At 37.3% G+C, this 16,678-nt stretch overlaps 1 protein-coding gene across 4 annotated transcripts in view; it reads left to right on the plus strand.

The window, feature by feature from the left end:
• The window catches only part of NAALAD2 (N-acetylated alpha-linked acidic dipeptidase 2), a 52,064-nt gene that overhangs the window by 12,519 nt on the left and 22,867 nt on the right, over positions 1-16,678 (plus strand). For all 4 annotated transcript variants that reach the window (XM_027531548.1, XM_027531546.1, XM_027531547.1 and 1 more), the window contains exons 5-10: positions 548-673; positions 4,310-4,496; positions 10,008-10,101; positions 11,236-11,334; positions 15,980-16,065; positions 16,495-16,614. In XM_027531548.1, the coding sequence (XP_027387349.1) occupies positions 548-673; positions 4,310-4,496; positions 10,008-10,101; positions 11,236-11,334; positions 15,980-16,065; positions 16,495-16,614 (712 nt within the window). The remainder of the gene's footprint in view (positions 1-547; positions 674-4,309; positions 4,497-10,007; positions 10,102-11,235; positions 11,335-15,979; positions 16,066-16,494; positions 16,615-16,678) is intronic.

A 16,678-nucleotide genomic window follows, 5' to 3' on the forward strand; every position in this document is an offset into this window, starting at 1 on the left:
AATCCCATGGACGGAGGAGCCTGGTAGGCTGCAGTCCATGGGGTCGCACAGAGTTGGACACGACTGAAGCGACTTAGCAGCAGTTGATTTACAATGTTGTGTTAGTTTCAGGTGTACAGCAAAATGAATCTGTTTGACATATACATATATCTTCCATCATCTACTTTTATTTATTAAACTTTAATCGGAGAAGGCAATGGCACCCCACTCCAGTACTCTTGCCTGAAAAATCCCATGGACGGAGGAGCCTGGTGGGCTGCAGTCCATGGGGTCGCTAGAGTCGGACACGACTGAGCAACTTCACTTTCACTTTTCACTTTCATGCATTGCAGAAGGAAATGGCAGCCCACTCCAGTGTTCTTGCCTGGAGAATCCCAGGGATGGGGGAGCCTGGTGGGCTGCTGTCTATGGGGTCGAACAGAGTCGGACACGACTGAAGCGACTTAGCAGCAGCAGCAGCAGCATTATGGAGCAAACTTATACTTTGGTTTTCTCTTTAGCAGTGTTTTGTATTTTTGCTGTTGTTGTTTGTTTTTATTTTCAACAGGGGGAGCTTGTATATGTGAACTACGCTCGCACTGAAGACTTTTTCAAACTAGAAAGAGAGATGAACATCAACTGCACTGGAAAGATTGTTATTGCCAGATACGGGAGAATCTTCAGAGGAAACAAAGTACTTTGTTATTTGCTTTTCTAAAGGGAAAAATAATATATAACCAGTAAATATAAATGATTTACATCATTTGCATTATGGTTTCCAAAAATTGCCATTGGTTGGTTTAGTCACTGAGCAGTGTCTGACTCTGTGCAACCCTTATGGACTGCAGCCCACCAGGCTCCTCTGTCCATGGGATTCTCCAGGCAGGAATACTGGAGCGGGTTGCCATTTCCTTCTCCAAAATTGCCATATATATATATATTTATAAATTTGTTATTTTCATGGTTGCACAGAAAAATCCTGGGGTTTTATTTGTTTGCTTGTCTTTTGTCATTGTTGTTTTTGCTACCTTGTCTATCTGGAAAGGGAAATTATTCTTCTTAGTTTTACTACCAAAGCTATGTTGTTTTTTTATTAAAATGATGAAATTTTATATAAACTAAAAAATGAAAATCCATATATTACTCAATTCATTCATTGCCCAGATGTAATCAATTCTTAATAGGTCTTTTCAGGCCTAATTTTGTGAAATATGAATGCATGTCTTCATATACTCATTTTACGTAATTTCTTCTTTTTTCTTAACAAAGAGGGCATCAGATACTACATATTGTATAAATTTATTTTTTTCACTCAATAATAACTCAGAGGTCAGCACATTGAGAGTTATATAATAAGATGGTTAAGAGTATAGGGTGCTAGATCTGTGTAACCTGGCTTCTTGTTTGGTGCGGGTTCCCTATGCTCTAGATCTTTTCCTGTGAGCAAGTTACTTAACCTCTCTGTGCCAGTATCTCTTCTTACGTGAAATAGAAATGCTAATAATAACATTAATCTCCTAGAATCCACAGTAGGATTTATCAACCTTACATTTGAAAGCATTTAGGATAGTTACAAGTACTGAGTAATTTCTTGTAACTGCTTATTAAGTAAAACTTCATTTTGTAAAACTCTTTGTTTGGCTGTACTGAGTTTTAGTTGCAGCACACAGGATCTCTAGTCATGGTGCTTGAGCTCATAACCAGCATGTGGGATCTAGTTCCCTGACCAGGGATCACGCCTGGGCTCCCTGCATTGGGAGCTCCAAGTCTTGGCCACTGGACCATTAGGGAAGTTCCTCCCTCATCATTGTAGATGGCTATGTAATATTTTACAGAATTATTAAGCAATTTATTTAACTATTCCACTTGTCTTAAATTTGTTACTGTTACAAATATTTATATTGTGAGCATCATTGTCCATATGTACTTGAACATTTGTATGAGGATTTTGGTAATATAGATTCACTCCTAGAAGCTGAATGGCTAAATCATAGTGTACAGTTGAATCAAATCTATGGCAACATAGATTTGAACTGTGTGAGTCCACTTGTTCAGGGGTATTTTCAATGGTTAATAATAGTATTATACAGTTACTACATGGGCTTCCCAGGTGGCACAGCGGCCTGCTAATGCAGGAGACACACAGGAGGTATGGGTTCAGTCTCTGGGTCAAGATCTCCTGGAGTAGAAAAGGGCAACCAACTCCAGTATTCTTGCCTAAAAAGTCCCATGGACAAAGGAGCTTGGCAGGCTGCGGTCCATAGGGTTGCAAAGAGTTGAACAGGAATGGGGAACTATGCACATATTCAGTTTCTACAAGGTCAGAGGTTGGTTGAAACCACAGATGCAGACAAACGGAGAATACAGAGGGCCAAGCCTAAGTTATTCTTGGATTAACCCTGCATTGTTCAAGGATCATTTGTACATTATTTCAAAAGTTTGATGGGCATCATAGATTTGTACTTCAAAAAAGTTGTATCAGATTTTACTTTTTCTAATCTTTGTCTGAATACTGGGAAGTGTTTTAGCTGATTGATGGTTATCTATCTTTCATTATACTACTTCTGGTAATCAAGAATTCAGTATCTTACAGGATACATTTTCCTATTTGTGGTCAGTTTGAATTGTTAGAAAAATATTTAAAAAACACTGGGCGATGTTTCAGACACTAAGTTCTGGGTAGCTTTTCTTCTTTTCTTTCTCTTCTCCTCTTCTGCCCTGGCTCTCTGCAGTGAGATGATGGAGTGTTAACCATTGGACCACCAGGGACTTCACCTGTGTAAAATTTTAAATTAGCTTTTTTAGCTCCACAGACATTTACATCATCTTAAGTGTGTGGTCTGGAGGAAGCACAAGATGGAGTCAAGATTGCCGGGAGAAATATCAGTAATCTCAGATATGCAGATGACACCACCTTTATGGCAGAAAGTGAAGAAGAACTAAAGAGCCTCTTGAGGAAAATGAAAGAGGAGAGTGAAAAAGTTGGCTTAAAGCTCAACATTCAGAAAACGAAGATCATGGCATCCAGTCCCATCACTTCATGGCAAATAGATGGGGAAACAATGGCTGACTTTATTTTTCTGGGCTCCAAAATCACTGCAGATGGTGATTGCAGCCATGAAATTAAAAGACGCTTACTCCTTGGAAGGAAAGTTATGACCAAGCTAGATAGCATATTGAAAAGCAGAGACATTACTTTTCCAACCAAGGTCCGTCTAGTCAAGGCTGTGGTTTTTCCAGTGGTCATGTATGGATGTGAGAGTTGGACTAATAAAGAAAGCTGAGCACTGAAGAATTGATGCTTTTGAACTGTGGTGTTGAATAAGGCTCTTGAGAGTCCCTTGGACTGCAAGGAGATCCAACCAGTCCATCTTAAAGGAGATCAATCCTGGGTGTTCATTGGTAGAACTGATGTTGAAGCTGAAACTCCAATACTTTGGCCACCTGATGTGAAGAGCTGACTCATTTGAAAAGACCCTGATGCTGGGAAAGATTGAGGGCAGGAGAAGAAGGGGACAACAGAGGATGAGATGGTTGGGTGGCATCACCAACTCGATGGACATGGGTTTGGGCGGACTCCCGGAGTTGGTGATGGACAGGGAGGCCTGGCGTGCTGCAGTTTATGGGGTCACAAAGAGTCAGACACGACTGAGCGACTGAACTGAACTGAAGTCTGTTTTTCTAAATGTTGGAGAGTATGCATGCTCATTCGCCTTGGTCATGTCCAACTCTTTGTGATCCAATGGACTGTAGCCCAGCAAGCTTCTCTGTCCATGGGAGTTTCCAGGTAAGAATACTGGAGTGGGTTGCCATGCTCTCCTCCAGGGGATCTTCCCAACCCAGAAATAGAACCCACATCTGTGTTGCCTCCATTGCAGGCAGATTCTTTATCATTGAGCCACCTGGGAAGCCCCAAACACTGCGGGATAGATAGTTAAAGTGAGTTAGACAAGGTCCTTGTTCTCAAAAAATAGTAGTAGAGAAGAAAGATGTTTAACAGTTATTTTACAATGCTTTGATCCATCTTGTAATATAGTCATATATAAAACATGGAAGATGTGTAGAAAAGAGAGACATTAATTTTGCAGTTTTAGGTATACTAGGAATGCTTCACAGAAAAGGTAATAACTTGTTTGGAGTTATGTTGAATAAATGTGAGTTGTTAAGTCTACCTGGGCAGAAATCGTATTGAAGCCTAAAAGAACTGATTGTTACCAGTGTGATAATAAAAGTGCGTAAGTTTCCTTATGTTATTAAATTGGTTTTATCTTACAAGGATAAGTCAGTCTTTTGCCATTTCTACATTATGGATTGCTTATTGCCCCTGCAGGTTAAAAATGCCATGTTGGCAGGAGCCAAGGGAATCATCTTGTACTCAGATCCAGCTGACTACTCTGCTCCTGGGGTGCAGCCATATCCCAAAGGGTGGAACCTTCCTGGAACTGTAGCCCAGAGAGGGAATGTGTTAAACCTGGACGGTGCTGGTGACCCCCTCACTCCAGGCTATCCAGCTAAAGGTAATAGATGAGCCTGTTATGGCCCACTCATTTTTGCAAAAATATTACTTGTCCTTACAGAAGGTGTAAAAGTAAGCATCTATAGAATACCATTAAAATTGTGCACAATTGTATTTTGGATTGCTACTGCTAGGAATTTAAAAGAATTTCCCTTTTATTATTTCAGCTTTAAGTTTCCATGAGGTGTGGACGTGGAGCGGGTAGTAGACAGTTCAGTTCCCTTCTGCCTTTAGTAGAGGTTGAAGAACACATGTCCAGGGTAATACTATTCTTACCAAACTAGAACTTAGGGTTTCTGAACTGTGTAATGATTTTATATTTCTACAGATCACATATTTTTATTTTTGAAAATATCAATGAGTTTTTTTGTGTGATTTAATATGTAAAATGTGAAAGGTTTTCACATTTGTGTAACCATATCCACAATCAAGATAATGAACGTGTCCATTACCCTGAAAAGTTTCATCTCATCTTTTTGTGATGCCTTCCTCTCAACCCCACTCCCTCCCTGCCAATCCCTAGGAACCATTGATTTGCCTTCTGTCTAGTATAATAATTTTGAGCTTCAGCTATGTTGATGTCTGTGTCAATATTTCAGTTCTTTTTGTCATGGTTGTTGAATGGTATTCCATTGAGTGGATACTCTACAATTTGTTTGTTTACTTTTTCTTGGGAATTTAGATTGCTTTAAGTTTTGGAGATATTACACATAAAACTTCTACGAACAGTTGTATGCAAGTCTTTATATGTATATATACTTTTGTCTCTCTTGAGTAAATGAATAGAAATGGCATGGCTGGATAACATGATAGATGATTTTCAAATTGTTTTCCAAAGTGCTTGTACCATTTTGCATTCTAGCAGCAGTGTGTGAGTGTTCCATTTGCTGCATCCTTGCCAGCGCTTAGTATGGTTGATCTTTTTAACTTTACATTCTAATCGATACGAAAGTCTCCAGGTTACAATTCTTTTTTAAAGTTTTGGTAGCTATTCTGGTTCCTTCCCATGTGAATTTTAGAACTGGCTTATCAATTTCTACCAAAAAGTCTCCTGGGAGGTTGATTGAGGTTGAATTAAACCTATAAGTCAGTTTTGGGAAAATTGATATTTTAAAATATGGGATCTTCTGAGCCATAAACATGGTACAGCTCTCAATTTACTTAGGTATCTGTAACTTTCTCTCAGCCCATTTGTTGTTTCACTGTACAGACCATGTGTATCTTTTTTCACATTTATCCATAATAATTTCATAGTGTTATTCTTTTTTTAATTACATTTTAAATTTCAATTTCCAGTTGACCGTTGTTAGTAAATGGAAATGTTGTTTCTAGAGGAAACATACTGATCTTGTGTATTGATCTTGTATTCTGTAAACTTATCAATAATTAGTTCTGCTAGGTTTTTTTGGATTCCATCAGCTTTTGTATAGGTGATCATGTCATATGCACATAAAGAGAGTTTTATTTCTTTGTTTCTGTTCTGGATGCCTTTTCTTTTTCTTTCCTTATTGTAGTATCTGGTACTTCTAGAAATTGCTGTAAAAAGTTGTTAGAGCAGATATCCTTGCCATGTTCCTGCCCCCAAAGACTGTCCCTGTCTTTCTCTGTTAAGTAGGATCTTAGCCATAGGGTTTTTTTTTTTTTCTTTCAGATTTTATAGATTCTTTTAAATCTGATAAAGATTGAGGAAGTTCACTTCTAAAAGTACTATGAATTTTTATCTTAGCACATTTTTCTCATTTGACTAGCAATGTGTAGTGAATGTTGTCAGATTCTTTTACTGTACCTAATAAAATGATCTTAAATTGTTCTTATCTATGTTTTTCTTCAATTATACATATTGATTTGGTGGGGTGGGGGTGCACCCCGTGAAGCTTACTGGATGTTCTCGAATAAGGTATTAAAGGCAGGCCATGCTTGTAAAGACAGAATCCTAATCACTAGGCTACCAGGAAATTCCCCAGATTGATTTTTGAGTGTTAAACCAAAACAACCTGGGATAAACTCTAATGGAACATTCTTTTTTTTTTTTTCAAATTATTTATGACTACAGTCTTCATGGCTGTGTGCAGGCTTTCTCTAGTTGCAGTGAGTGGGGGGTTCTCTCAAGTTGCAGTGCACAAGCTTCACACTGCAGCGCCTTCTCGTTGCAGAGCACAGACTCTAGGTGCACGAGCTTTAGCAGTCGCGGCACTTGGGCTCAGTAGTGGTGACACAGGGGTGTAGCTGCAGCATTTGCGAACTTCCTGGACCAGGCACCGAACCCTTGCTGCTGCACTGGCAGGTGGATTCTTAACCACTGGACCGCCAGGGAAGTCCTCATTGTATTATTCTTCTATGTAATAATGGTATATTACTGGAATTGTGCTAACAATTTTGCTAAGAATCTGTCTTTAATAATAACGGATATTCTCCTATCAATTTACTGTCTTGTAATATCTCTGTCTCGTTTTGGTAGTAGTAACATTGACTTCATGGAATGAATTAAAAATTACTTCATAAGACTGTTCTATACATCAGTGTCTCTTTTGCTGTCTCATACACCAGGTTATTGTTACCATCTTTCTAAATTCCATATATATGCGTTAGTATACTGTATTTATGTTTTTCCTTCTGGCTTACTTCACTCTGTATAATAGGCTCCAGTTTCATCCACCTCATTAGAACTGATTCAAATGTATTCTTTTTAATGGCTGAGTAATACTCCATTGAGTATATGTACCATCACTTTCTTATCCATTCATCTGCTGATGGACATCTAGGTTGCTTCCATGTCCTGGCTATTATAAACAGTGCTGCGATGAACATTGGGGTACACGTGTCTCTTTCCCTTCTGGTTTCCTCAGTGTGTATGCCCAGCAGTGGGATTGCTGGATCATAAGGCAGTTCTATTTCCAGTTTTTTAAGGAATCTCCACACTGGACTCTGTGGGAGAGGGAGAGGGTGGGAAGATTTGGGAGAATGACATTGAAACATGTAAAATATCACGTAAGAAACGAGTTGCCAGTCCAGGTTCGATGCACGATACTGGATGATTGGGGCTAGTGCACTGGGACGACCCAGAGGGATGGTATGGGGAGGGAGGAGGGAGGAGGGTTCAGGATGGGGAACACATGTATACCTGTGGCTGATTCATTTTGACATTTGGCAAAACTAATACAATTATGTAAAGTTTAAAAATAAAATAAAATTTAAAAAAATGCAATAAGGAAAAAAATAAATAAAATAAAAATAAAATTAAATTTTAAAAAAAGAAGAAAAAAAAGCAATCTGAATAAATAAATAAATAAAAGGCAAAAAAAAAAAATTACTTCATCTTCTTCATTTTTCTGCAAGTGTTTATGTAGAATGAGTTTGATTTTATCTGAAAACGTGGCTCAGTGGTAAAGACTCCACCTACTAATGTAAGAGATGCCAGAGATGCAGGTTTGATTCCTGGGTCAGGAAGATCCCCTGGAGGAGGAGATGGCAACCCACTCCAGTATTCTTGCCTGGAGAATCCCATGGAGAGAGAAGCCTGGTGGGCTGTAGTCCATGGGGTTGCAAAGAGTCAGATGTGACTGAGCAACTGAGTATGACATGGCATGATGTAGAATCCTTCAGTGAATCGATATGGGCCTGGTATTTTGTTGGTAGGAATGTTTTTAATTGCAAATTAAATTTCTTCAGTAGGTATATGGTTGTTTACATTATGTATTTAATCTTGAGTGAGATTTGCTAGTTTAAGATTTTGTCCATTTCATCTAAGTTGTTAAATTTATGGGCATATAGTTCTTTGTAATATTCTTCCTTTCTTCTCTCTCTTTCTTTCTTTTCTCCAGGTACTGGAGTGCTATTCTCTTCTTTATTTCTGATATTGATGGTTTATATCTCTTTTCTTTTCTTGATTTGGCTTGCAAGGAATTTATCAATTTTGTTAATCCACTCAGAGAACCAGCTTTGGATTTCGTTGATAATTTCTATCATTTGTCTGTTTTCTATTTCTAACATTTCTGCTCTGGTCTTTAGTAGGATATATCCTTTCTTCTGCTCATTTTTGCTTTATTTGCTCTTATTTTTTCAGTTTCTTAAAGTAGAATTTGATGTAACTTGTTTGAAACCTCTCTTTTTTCTAAGATAGTTGTTTTAATGCTCTAGAAAACTCTATTTTGGCTGAAACCACAAGTCTCAATTAGAATTTAAGCCTGACAATACTTTTCATCTTCCTTTAAGGAGAATATTGTTATTATTTGAGTAAGAAATTTTCACTTATTCCCAATACCACTTAGTTCAGTCACTCAGTTGTGTCTGACTCTTTGCAACCCCATGGACTGTAGCACACCAGGTTTCCCTGTCCATCATCAATCCAGAGTTTACTCAAATTCATGTCTGTCAAGTCAGTGATGCCATCCAACCATCTCATCCTCTGTCCTCCCCTTCTCCCTCTGCCTTCAGTCTTTCCCAGCATCAGGGTCTTTCTCAATGAGTCAGTTCTTTGCATCAGGTGGCCAAAGTGTTGGCGCTCCAGCTTCAGCATCAGTCCTTCCAATGAATATTCAGGACTGATTTCCTTTAGGATGGACTGGTTGGATCTCCTTGCAGATCAAGGGACTCTCAAGAGTCTTCTCCAAAACCACAATTCAAGAGCATCAATTCTTCGGTGCTCAGCTTTCTTTATAATCCAACTCTCACATCCATATTTGTCTACCAGAAAAACCATAGCCTTGACTAGATGGACCTTTGTTGGGAGAGAAATGTCTCTGCTTTTCAATATGCTGTCTAGGTTGGTCATAACTTTCCTTCCAAGGAGTAAGCGTCTTTTAATTTCATGGCTGCAGTCACCATCTGCAGTGATTTTGGAGCCCCCCAAAATAAAGTCAGCCACTGTTTCCACTGTTTCCCCATCTATTTGCCAAGAAGTGATGGGACAGAATGCCATGATCTTAGTTTTCTGAATGTTGAGCTTTAAGCCAGATTTTTGACTCTCCTCTTTCACTTTCATCAAGAGGCTCTTTAGTTCCTCTTCACTATCTGCCATAAGCGTGGTGTCATCTGCATATCTGAGGTTATTGATATGTCTCCTGGCAATCTTGATTCCCTTTTATGCTTCATCCAGCCCAGCATTTTGCATTTCCTTCAGTTCTTATTTTACAGTTCTTTCTAGTTTCAGAATCTGGGACACATTTTCCAGGTATTTAGTTAACTGAAGCTTCTCTAAAAAGGATTCAAGATATCCTTAAGGAAATAAAATATTCTTGGGAAATTCAAGAGAATTACATGAAATGTCAAAGCAAATATAGGAATCTGTAATCCCTGTAATTGATTTTATATTAAAATGCAAATGATTTAATTTCTTACTGTCAAATTTAAATAGACCATATTAGATAAAACAGTCAATCGCTTTGGGGGAACTTTAAAAGTTTGGATATAATATCAAACATATAGCAAATCTGCATTAGTAATAACAGGAATTCTTTTATACCCTTTGCTCGATTCTTCAGTTGTTTTCCTCTTATGCAATTGATTTCTGCAGAGTACACCTTCAGACTTGATGTTGAAGATGGAGTGGGAATTCCCCAAATCCCTGTACATCCCATTGGATATAATGATGCAGAAATATTTTTACGGTATAGTTTTCCAGTTGTATTTGAGAATAAGATCTATTACACTAAACATCTATTTTCTGTTCTAAAACCTACCTATGTTAAAAGTGAAGTCTTGTATCAGAATTGACTCCTAAAGTAGGGAATATAGAACACATCTTTTTTTCTGTAAGGAAAGAGCAGTTTATTAACTAAGAAATAATAAGAAAACAGTCCTGTATTTGCTACAAATGAAAGTCTCAAAAGGAAAAACTATGTCTAAAGATAAAAATATTGACTTGCAATTTTTGAAGTAGTTAGGTTATCTTAGGTATTTGTATTTGACCTGCATTTCAAAAATGTGCTGATACCCACAACTCACTGGATTTGTAAACTTATACCAGTTACCCAATCTTTCTCCAATTCAGGTTCCTTCTCTGAAATGAAGACAGAACTAGTTTCTGCCTGATAGAGTGGTCATGAGTAGGTGAAATCATTATATAAATATCATAGGAAAAACATTCAGTCAGTGTTTGCTATTACCGTATTATGTAACTGTTGGTTCTTTTTCAGATTTCCTAATGTCTATTTTTTGTTTAATGTATGTGCAAATGCCATTCAGTAATGTTTTTTGAGTGGCTACTATGTAACCAGCAGCTTTTCTAGAAATTAATTTCTTCTTCTCCTTAATTTCATATGTTTAGGATTTCTTGAACCTAATGCTTTCCTATGTAAATAATTAAAGTCAGAAGCAGAGAGGCTGATGCACTGATGTTTCCCATTTCCCCTCACTATTTTGGTTGTTTTTTCCTTAGCTCTTTTTTTGGTGGGAGGCTGTGCTGTGAAGCACATGGGATCTTAGTTCCTCAACCAGGGCTTGAACGCAGACCCAGGCAGTGAAAGGCCAACTCATAACCTCTGGACCGCCATGGAATTCCTCTCCTTAGCTCTTACCACTAGCATAGCAACATTTTACTTATGTTTCTCAGTTATGGTTCTCTTGCTAGGATGTAAGCTCTGCAAGGGAAGGAAATTTTACAGTTCCCAGCACTTAGTAAATCCTCAATATATATTTGTTAAATGTTTGAATAAAACCTCATCGACTTACTTTGTGATTTCTTTTAGAAATTGTGATGCTCAGCCTTTTTTTTTTCTGTCATTTTCATTTTCTCTTGACAGTTATTTGGGAGGAATTGCTTCACCAGATGAGAGCTGGAAGGGAGGTCTTAACGTGAGTTACAACATTGGGCCTGGCTTTGTAGGACACGATTCTTTCAGGTAGTTTTATGTTACTTTAGTATCCTACTAAAAGTTTACATATTTAGTGGAAAAATGTCAAGATAAGTGTTCTGCCAGTTTTGCTTTGCTTATATTTTTTTTCTCATTTTTCATAGTGAATAATTATCGTTTAGAAATACTTAGAGCTTCCCTGATGGCTCAGATGGCAATGCAGAACACCTGGGTTCAATCCCTGGGCTGGGAAGATCCCCTGGAGAAGGAAATGGCAACCCACTCCAGTGTTCTTGTCTGGAAAACCCCATGGACACAGGAGGCTGGCAGCCTCCAGTCTAAGAGGTCTGCAAAGAGTTGGACACGACTGTGTGACTAAGCAAAAGAATTACTTATGGAATGATGTATTAAATTCTTCTTCCAACAGGGATATCACAACATTTGTTTTTTACATCTCAAAAATTGCTACATCTGAGTTACAGGTTTAACATTTTAAGTCTCCTCTCTTTTTTCTAAAGTATTTATTTGGCTGTGGCAGGTCTTGGTTGTAGCACGTGGTATCGTCTCTGACGAGGGGCTGAGCTGGGCTCCCTCCACTGGGAGCGTGGAGTCTCAGCCACTGGACCACCAGGGGAGTCCCTTAACTTCCCTCTTTACCTAACGTTTTTAAAGAGCTCTTCAGATAGCTGTCAAAATGCTATGCATGTGAAGCACTAGCTTAACCTAAGGGAAGGAGTAAAAGAGAAGACAGACAGGTTCCAGCCTTTTTAGTGATCACTTCCTGTGTGTGGGTTAAATAAGTTAAAATGGGTATGCACATAACTGTTATAAGGCTCAATACACTTATTTTAATTATTATTGTTATCAACCCATGATAGCACTTTTGAGGAGGCATGATCACAGAATATGTTTCATTGAGCTTAATTTTACAGAAAGAATAAGTTTTCCAGTGGATCAAGTTAGGCAGGAAATGTCAGTGGCAGAGAACAGCTTGTCCAAAGTTGTACAACATCATGGCATGATCAGAACTTTAAGTACTTTGATTTGCTTGAAAGGTAGAGAGGAAGGGAAACTTAAAAATTGATGAATTGCAGAAAATATAGCTGTTTTTATTGAGACAAAATTATTAAGTCAGTCTTGTTTGCTAGAAATTTACTTAACAATATGAAATTATATTTTGAGAATGTCTTTTAATTTCTATTAAAAGTTTTATTTCAGAACTTTTAAATTATTGCTGCTGACAAGTGTTCAGCCAAGTCTGACTTTTTGCAACCCCATGGACTGTACCCTGCCAACCTCCTCTGTCCATGGGATTTTTCCAGGCAAGAATACTGGAGTGAGTTGCCATTTCCTTCTCCAGGGGATCTTCCCAACACAAGGATAGAACCTGTGTCTCTTGCATCTGCTACATTGGCAGACAGATTCTTTACCATTAGCACCACCTGGGAAGCCCTTTAAAGTATTAGGAGTTCTGTTTTATTTTATAGGAATTTTAGAAATATTTTTATGTAAGTGTTTATCTCTCTCAATTAGAATGGACTTCTTTTAATATAAGAGACTTCATTATCTAATTATTAATACTTTCGAGGTACACAATGAAAGATATATGCCTTTCTGATTTATAAACAGAAACATACAAACACGGAGAAATCAATAAACACATGGCTACAGTCACAGTTCAAGAGTAAGCTCAGAAACAGACAGACATCAAAAAGCTGTCCATCTTCACCATGAGCAAAAATCCCTATTTGATTTGAACTCAAAGTGGGCAAATACACTATTTAAAAAAAAATAATTGCTAAAAACAAGACTCGGTATCATTTCTTATCTAAGAGATCTTCATAATAATGCATTGATCAACTTATAGAGATTACCAAATGGTAAGACCTGAAACCAAATTCTTTACCATTGCCACCACAAATGGGATGTAACTTATCTGCTATAAGCAAACTAGAAACATAAACAAAACACAGAATCAGTAGGAAAAAATAAGTTGGAGATACAGAGATTCAGGCAAGTTAAAATTTTATTGCTGCTTGGAATGTACATCTGAAAGTCAAGGAAGACGTGTCTGGGTTTAAGCTACCCATTCTTGGCTCTCCAAGAAGAATCCATTGTACATCTTGGTGGGACTTCCAGAAATGATAAAGGATTATTTTTTTTAAGTAAAACCATAATTCTCGTACGAATATAAAATGAGTTTGTGTAAAAATTTTATTTAATGCAACAAGGGAACCTGAAAGGAGTTAAAAGCTGGTTCAAAGGAGAATTCAAAGATGATACAAAAAATGAGCTCCTTAGGAATGCTGCAATGAGTATGCTTAATAGCTGAAAAACTGATTTCTTCCACATTAGGAAAGGAAAGTTTATGAGAGAAATTGTGCATTTCAGTGGACATGAGTTATTTGTATTACCAGATTTCCACAAGTTAAATTCTGTCTCTGTAGAGTTTTTAAATAGTCTTATCAAAGACTTTGATAGGCAGAAGTAACTCTGATATGTGAGCTGAGTTTGTTCTCAGATTTCTCCAGTATTTCCCTATATAGGAGGATATTCATTCCTTTCACAAATATTTATTGAGCATTTACTGTACCCTGGCACCATTCTGGGCACTGGGGATTCAGCAGTGTACAAAACAGGCAAAAACCCCTGCCATCTGGAGTCTATATTCTTGAATTCAGTTTATTTGGAACGTAATGAATTTGAAGTGATAGCAGGACATTATGGGCCATTATGTGTAATTTAATCTTATAGGCAACATCCCTTTAGGAATTAACTTGTAATAAAATGCAACATGTTCTTCCCTGTTGCAAGGCGGGGAAGGTGAAGGCCCATCTGAGTCAAATTGCCCCCAGGGCAGGTCTTGTGATGGTGCCAGATTGGAGGCTCAGGTTTTGGAAGGCTCAGATAGAGCACAGGGGTTCCTTGTGTCTGTATGGCTACATCCCTGGCTGATGTCATTGTCATTCAGGTTCCTGGCAAGTCAAATTCCCTCAGCATAGAATCCCAAATTGAAGATCAAATTCCTCTGGAAATCATTTCTGTCAATGGTAAAGCAGGAGATGCCCCAAAGTCAATCTCCCCAGTTGTCCAGAATTTCAGGAACTTCATTTGCAGAGCCCACAACGTTCTTGCTGACCCACTGGAAACCATAGCAGTATTTCTCTAGGTAATTCTTTTAGGTACTTCTGGAGTCAGTGATACTAAAAACTAGAAAAATATAAAGATTAAAGATGTAGATGAGTTTCTTTGAGAATCTGAGCAGATAGCTAGTTTATTTTCCGTTTAGATTAAAATAGATTGTCTTCTCTCATTCCTCATTGTTGCAGCATTCTTTTATTTTCTTCATTTAATTACATATGTCAGTGAAGTTGGGTTTCTTACTAATAGATCTTAGGCTCATATATTTAGAAACATGCTAAAGAATACTTTTGCTTTTTGCTATTAATTTCTATCATTCAGAAGCAAAAATAAAATCTTTTACTAAATATCTTAAAATGCAGAACAACACCCACTGATTAGTTTTCCCCTAAAGGCACTTTTTAGTTGAATACTATTCATGAATTATATACACATTCAGAATCACAATGTACTTTTAGGGTGAGAAACACCAGAATCTACACTTAACAATATACAGGATTTGATGTATTAGTTCTTGCATTCAAAAATGAACTAAAAAGTAGAAAGTTCTGGGGTTCCCTGTGCACTTCCTATGAGCCTGCCATAGGTTAAAAATTTTTGTTCCCCTCTGATAAAGAGGCTCAACATTTTCCCATGTCAGTTTGGCTTTATAAAATGTAAATAGCATTTTTTTTTTTTTTATCATTTTCTGATCTTGATTGTACTTTCCTGTGAATTCTGATTTGGTTAATTACAATTGATGAATGAATATTTAAAAGGAAGACCCAGATCAGAATCAACAGTGATGGCCTGGAACAGTTTCATCATATAGCTATCTTATACACTTTAGCGGGTGTTTCTCAAACTGCCATTTAACAATAAAGTTTATCATGTTTCTTGTAGGCAGCACTCAATCAGCTCTTTAACAGTATACTGATGGACCGTTTTGATAATCTTGGAAAACATTAACTGAATATCAGGAATTAATATTACTATAAAACAAATAAAAAATAAGCTTCTCTGGAGACTTCCCTGGGGGTCAGTGGCTAAGACTCTGAGCTCACAATGCAGGGGGCCCGGGTCCTGATCAGATCTCACATGCCACCACTAAGATCTGGTGCAGCCAAATGAATAAATACATATTTAAAAAATTAGGCTTCTTTGACCTTTAGTAGATAATAGGTTCTCTCCCTTATTTTTGTAATTGTGTAGCATGTATTTAAAAATTTTAGAATGAATATACAAGCTGTGTTTAATAATAGAATATTTTGAACTTTAAATATCAACAATAGAGCTATGAAGGAGGAAAAATATATTGATGTTTGATTTTTAAAATTTGAATTTAATGTGCATGCTTCAGTACACAGGAGTAAGATGTCATGATATCTGCAACTTACATGCAAATGGCTCAACAATATTACAGTTATTTCAGTTTGCATGGTGGGTATTTGGGAAGTTATTGCCCTGTTATACAATTTTCTGTACTTTTGATATTTCTTATAATAAAACAGTGGAAGAAAGCTGCTAGACATAATGCTCCATGTGAAGTAATTTGTCCCCTTTGAAATTCTAGGAAGGTTAGAATGCATGTTTATAATATCAATAAAATTACACGGATTTACAATGTAATCGGAACTATCAGAGGATCTGTGGAACCTGGTAAGTTGATGGATTATTGTAGTTGTTTGGCTTTATAAGATTGCAAGAAGGTGTTAGTCCATGGCTAATTTTTTCCTGGCTGATGTGAAATGACTAACTTTGGAAGAAAAAAGTATAATTCTAAAAGAAGACTCTACTTTATGGTGTTCATTTCTATGGGGAAACTCAAGAGGAAGTTTTTTTTTTTTTTTCTGATTAGAACATAACATTTTTAATATGCTTTATTTTTAGTGTGATTTTAGTTTCAGAATAAAATTGAGTACTAGGTACAGAGAGCTCACATGTAACCCTTGCTCCCCTCAAACCCCATGTGTAACATCTTGTACTGTGGTGGTACATTTATTAGAGGAAGTTTAATTTAAAATCATAAGTTGTACTCTTTATAAATGTATTCAAAGTTGAAGTTCTTTTGAACACATTTTTTCCCAGACAGGTATGTTATTCTGGGAGGTCATCGGGACTCCTGGGTATTTGGAGGCATTGACCCAACCAGTGGGGCTGCTACTTTGCAAGAAGTTGCCCAGAGTTTTGGGAAACTGCTCAGAAGTGGTAAGTAGTGTTTCTGTGGTAGGTGGTGACAAAAAGTGAAAAACTGAAATTTCCTTTGCTTTTC

This window comes from Bos indicus x Bos taurus, chromosome 29 (assembly GCF_003369695.1).
Source record: "Bos indicus x Bos taurus breed Angus x Brahman F1 hybrid chromosome 29, Bos_hybrid_MaternalHap_v2.0, whole genome shotgun sequence".
In the NCBI taxonomy this organism is placed as follows: domain Eukaryota; kingdom Metazoa; phylum Chordata; class Mammalia; order Artiodactyla; family Bovidae; genus Bos; species Bos indicus x Bos taurus.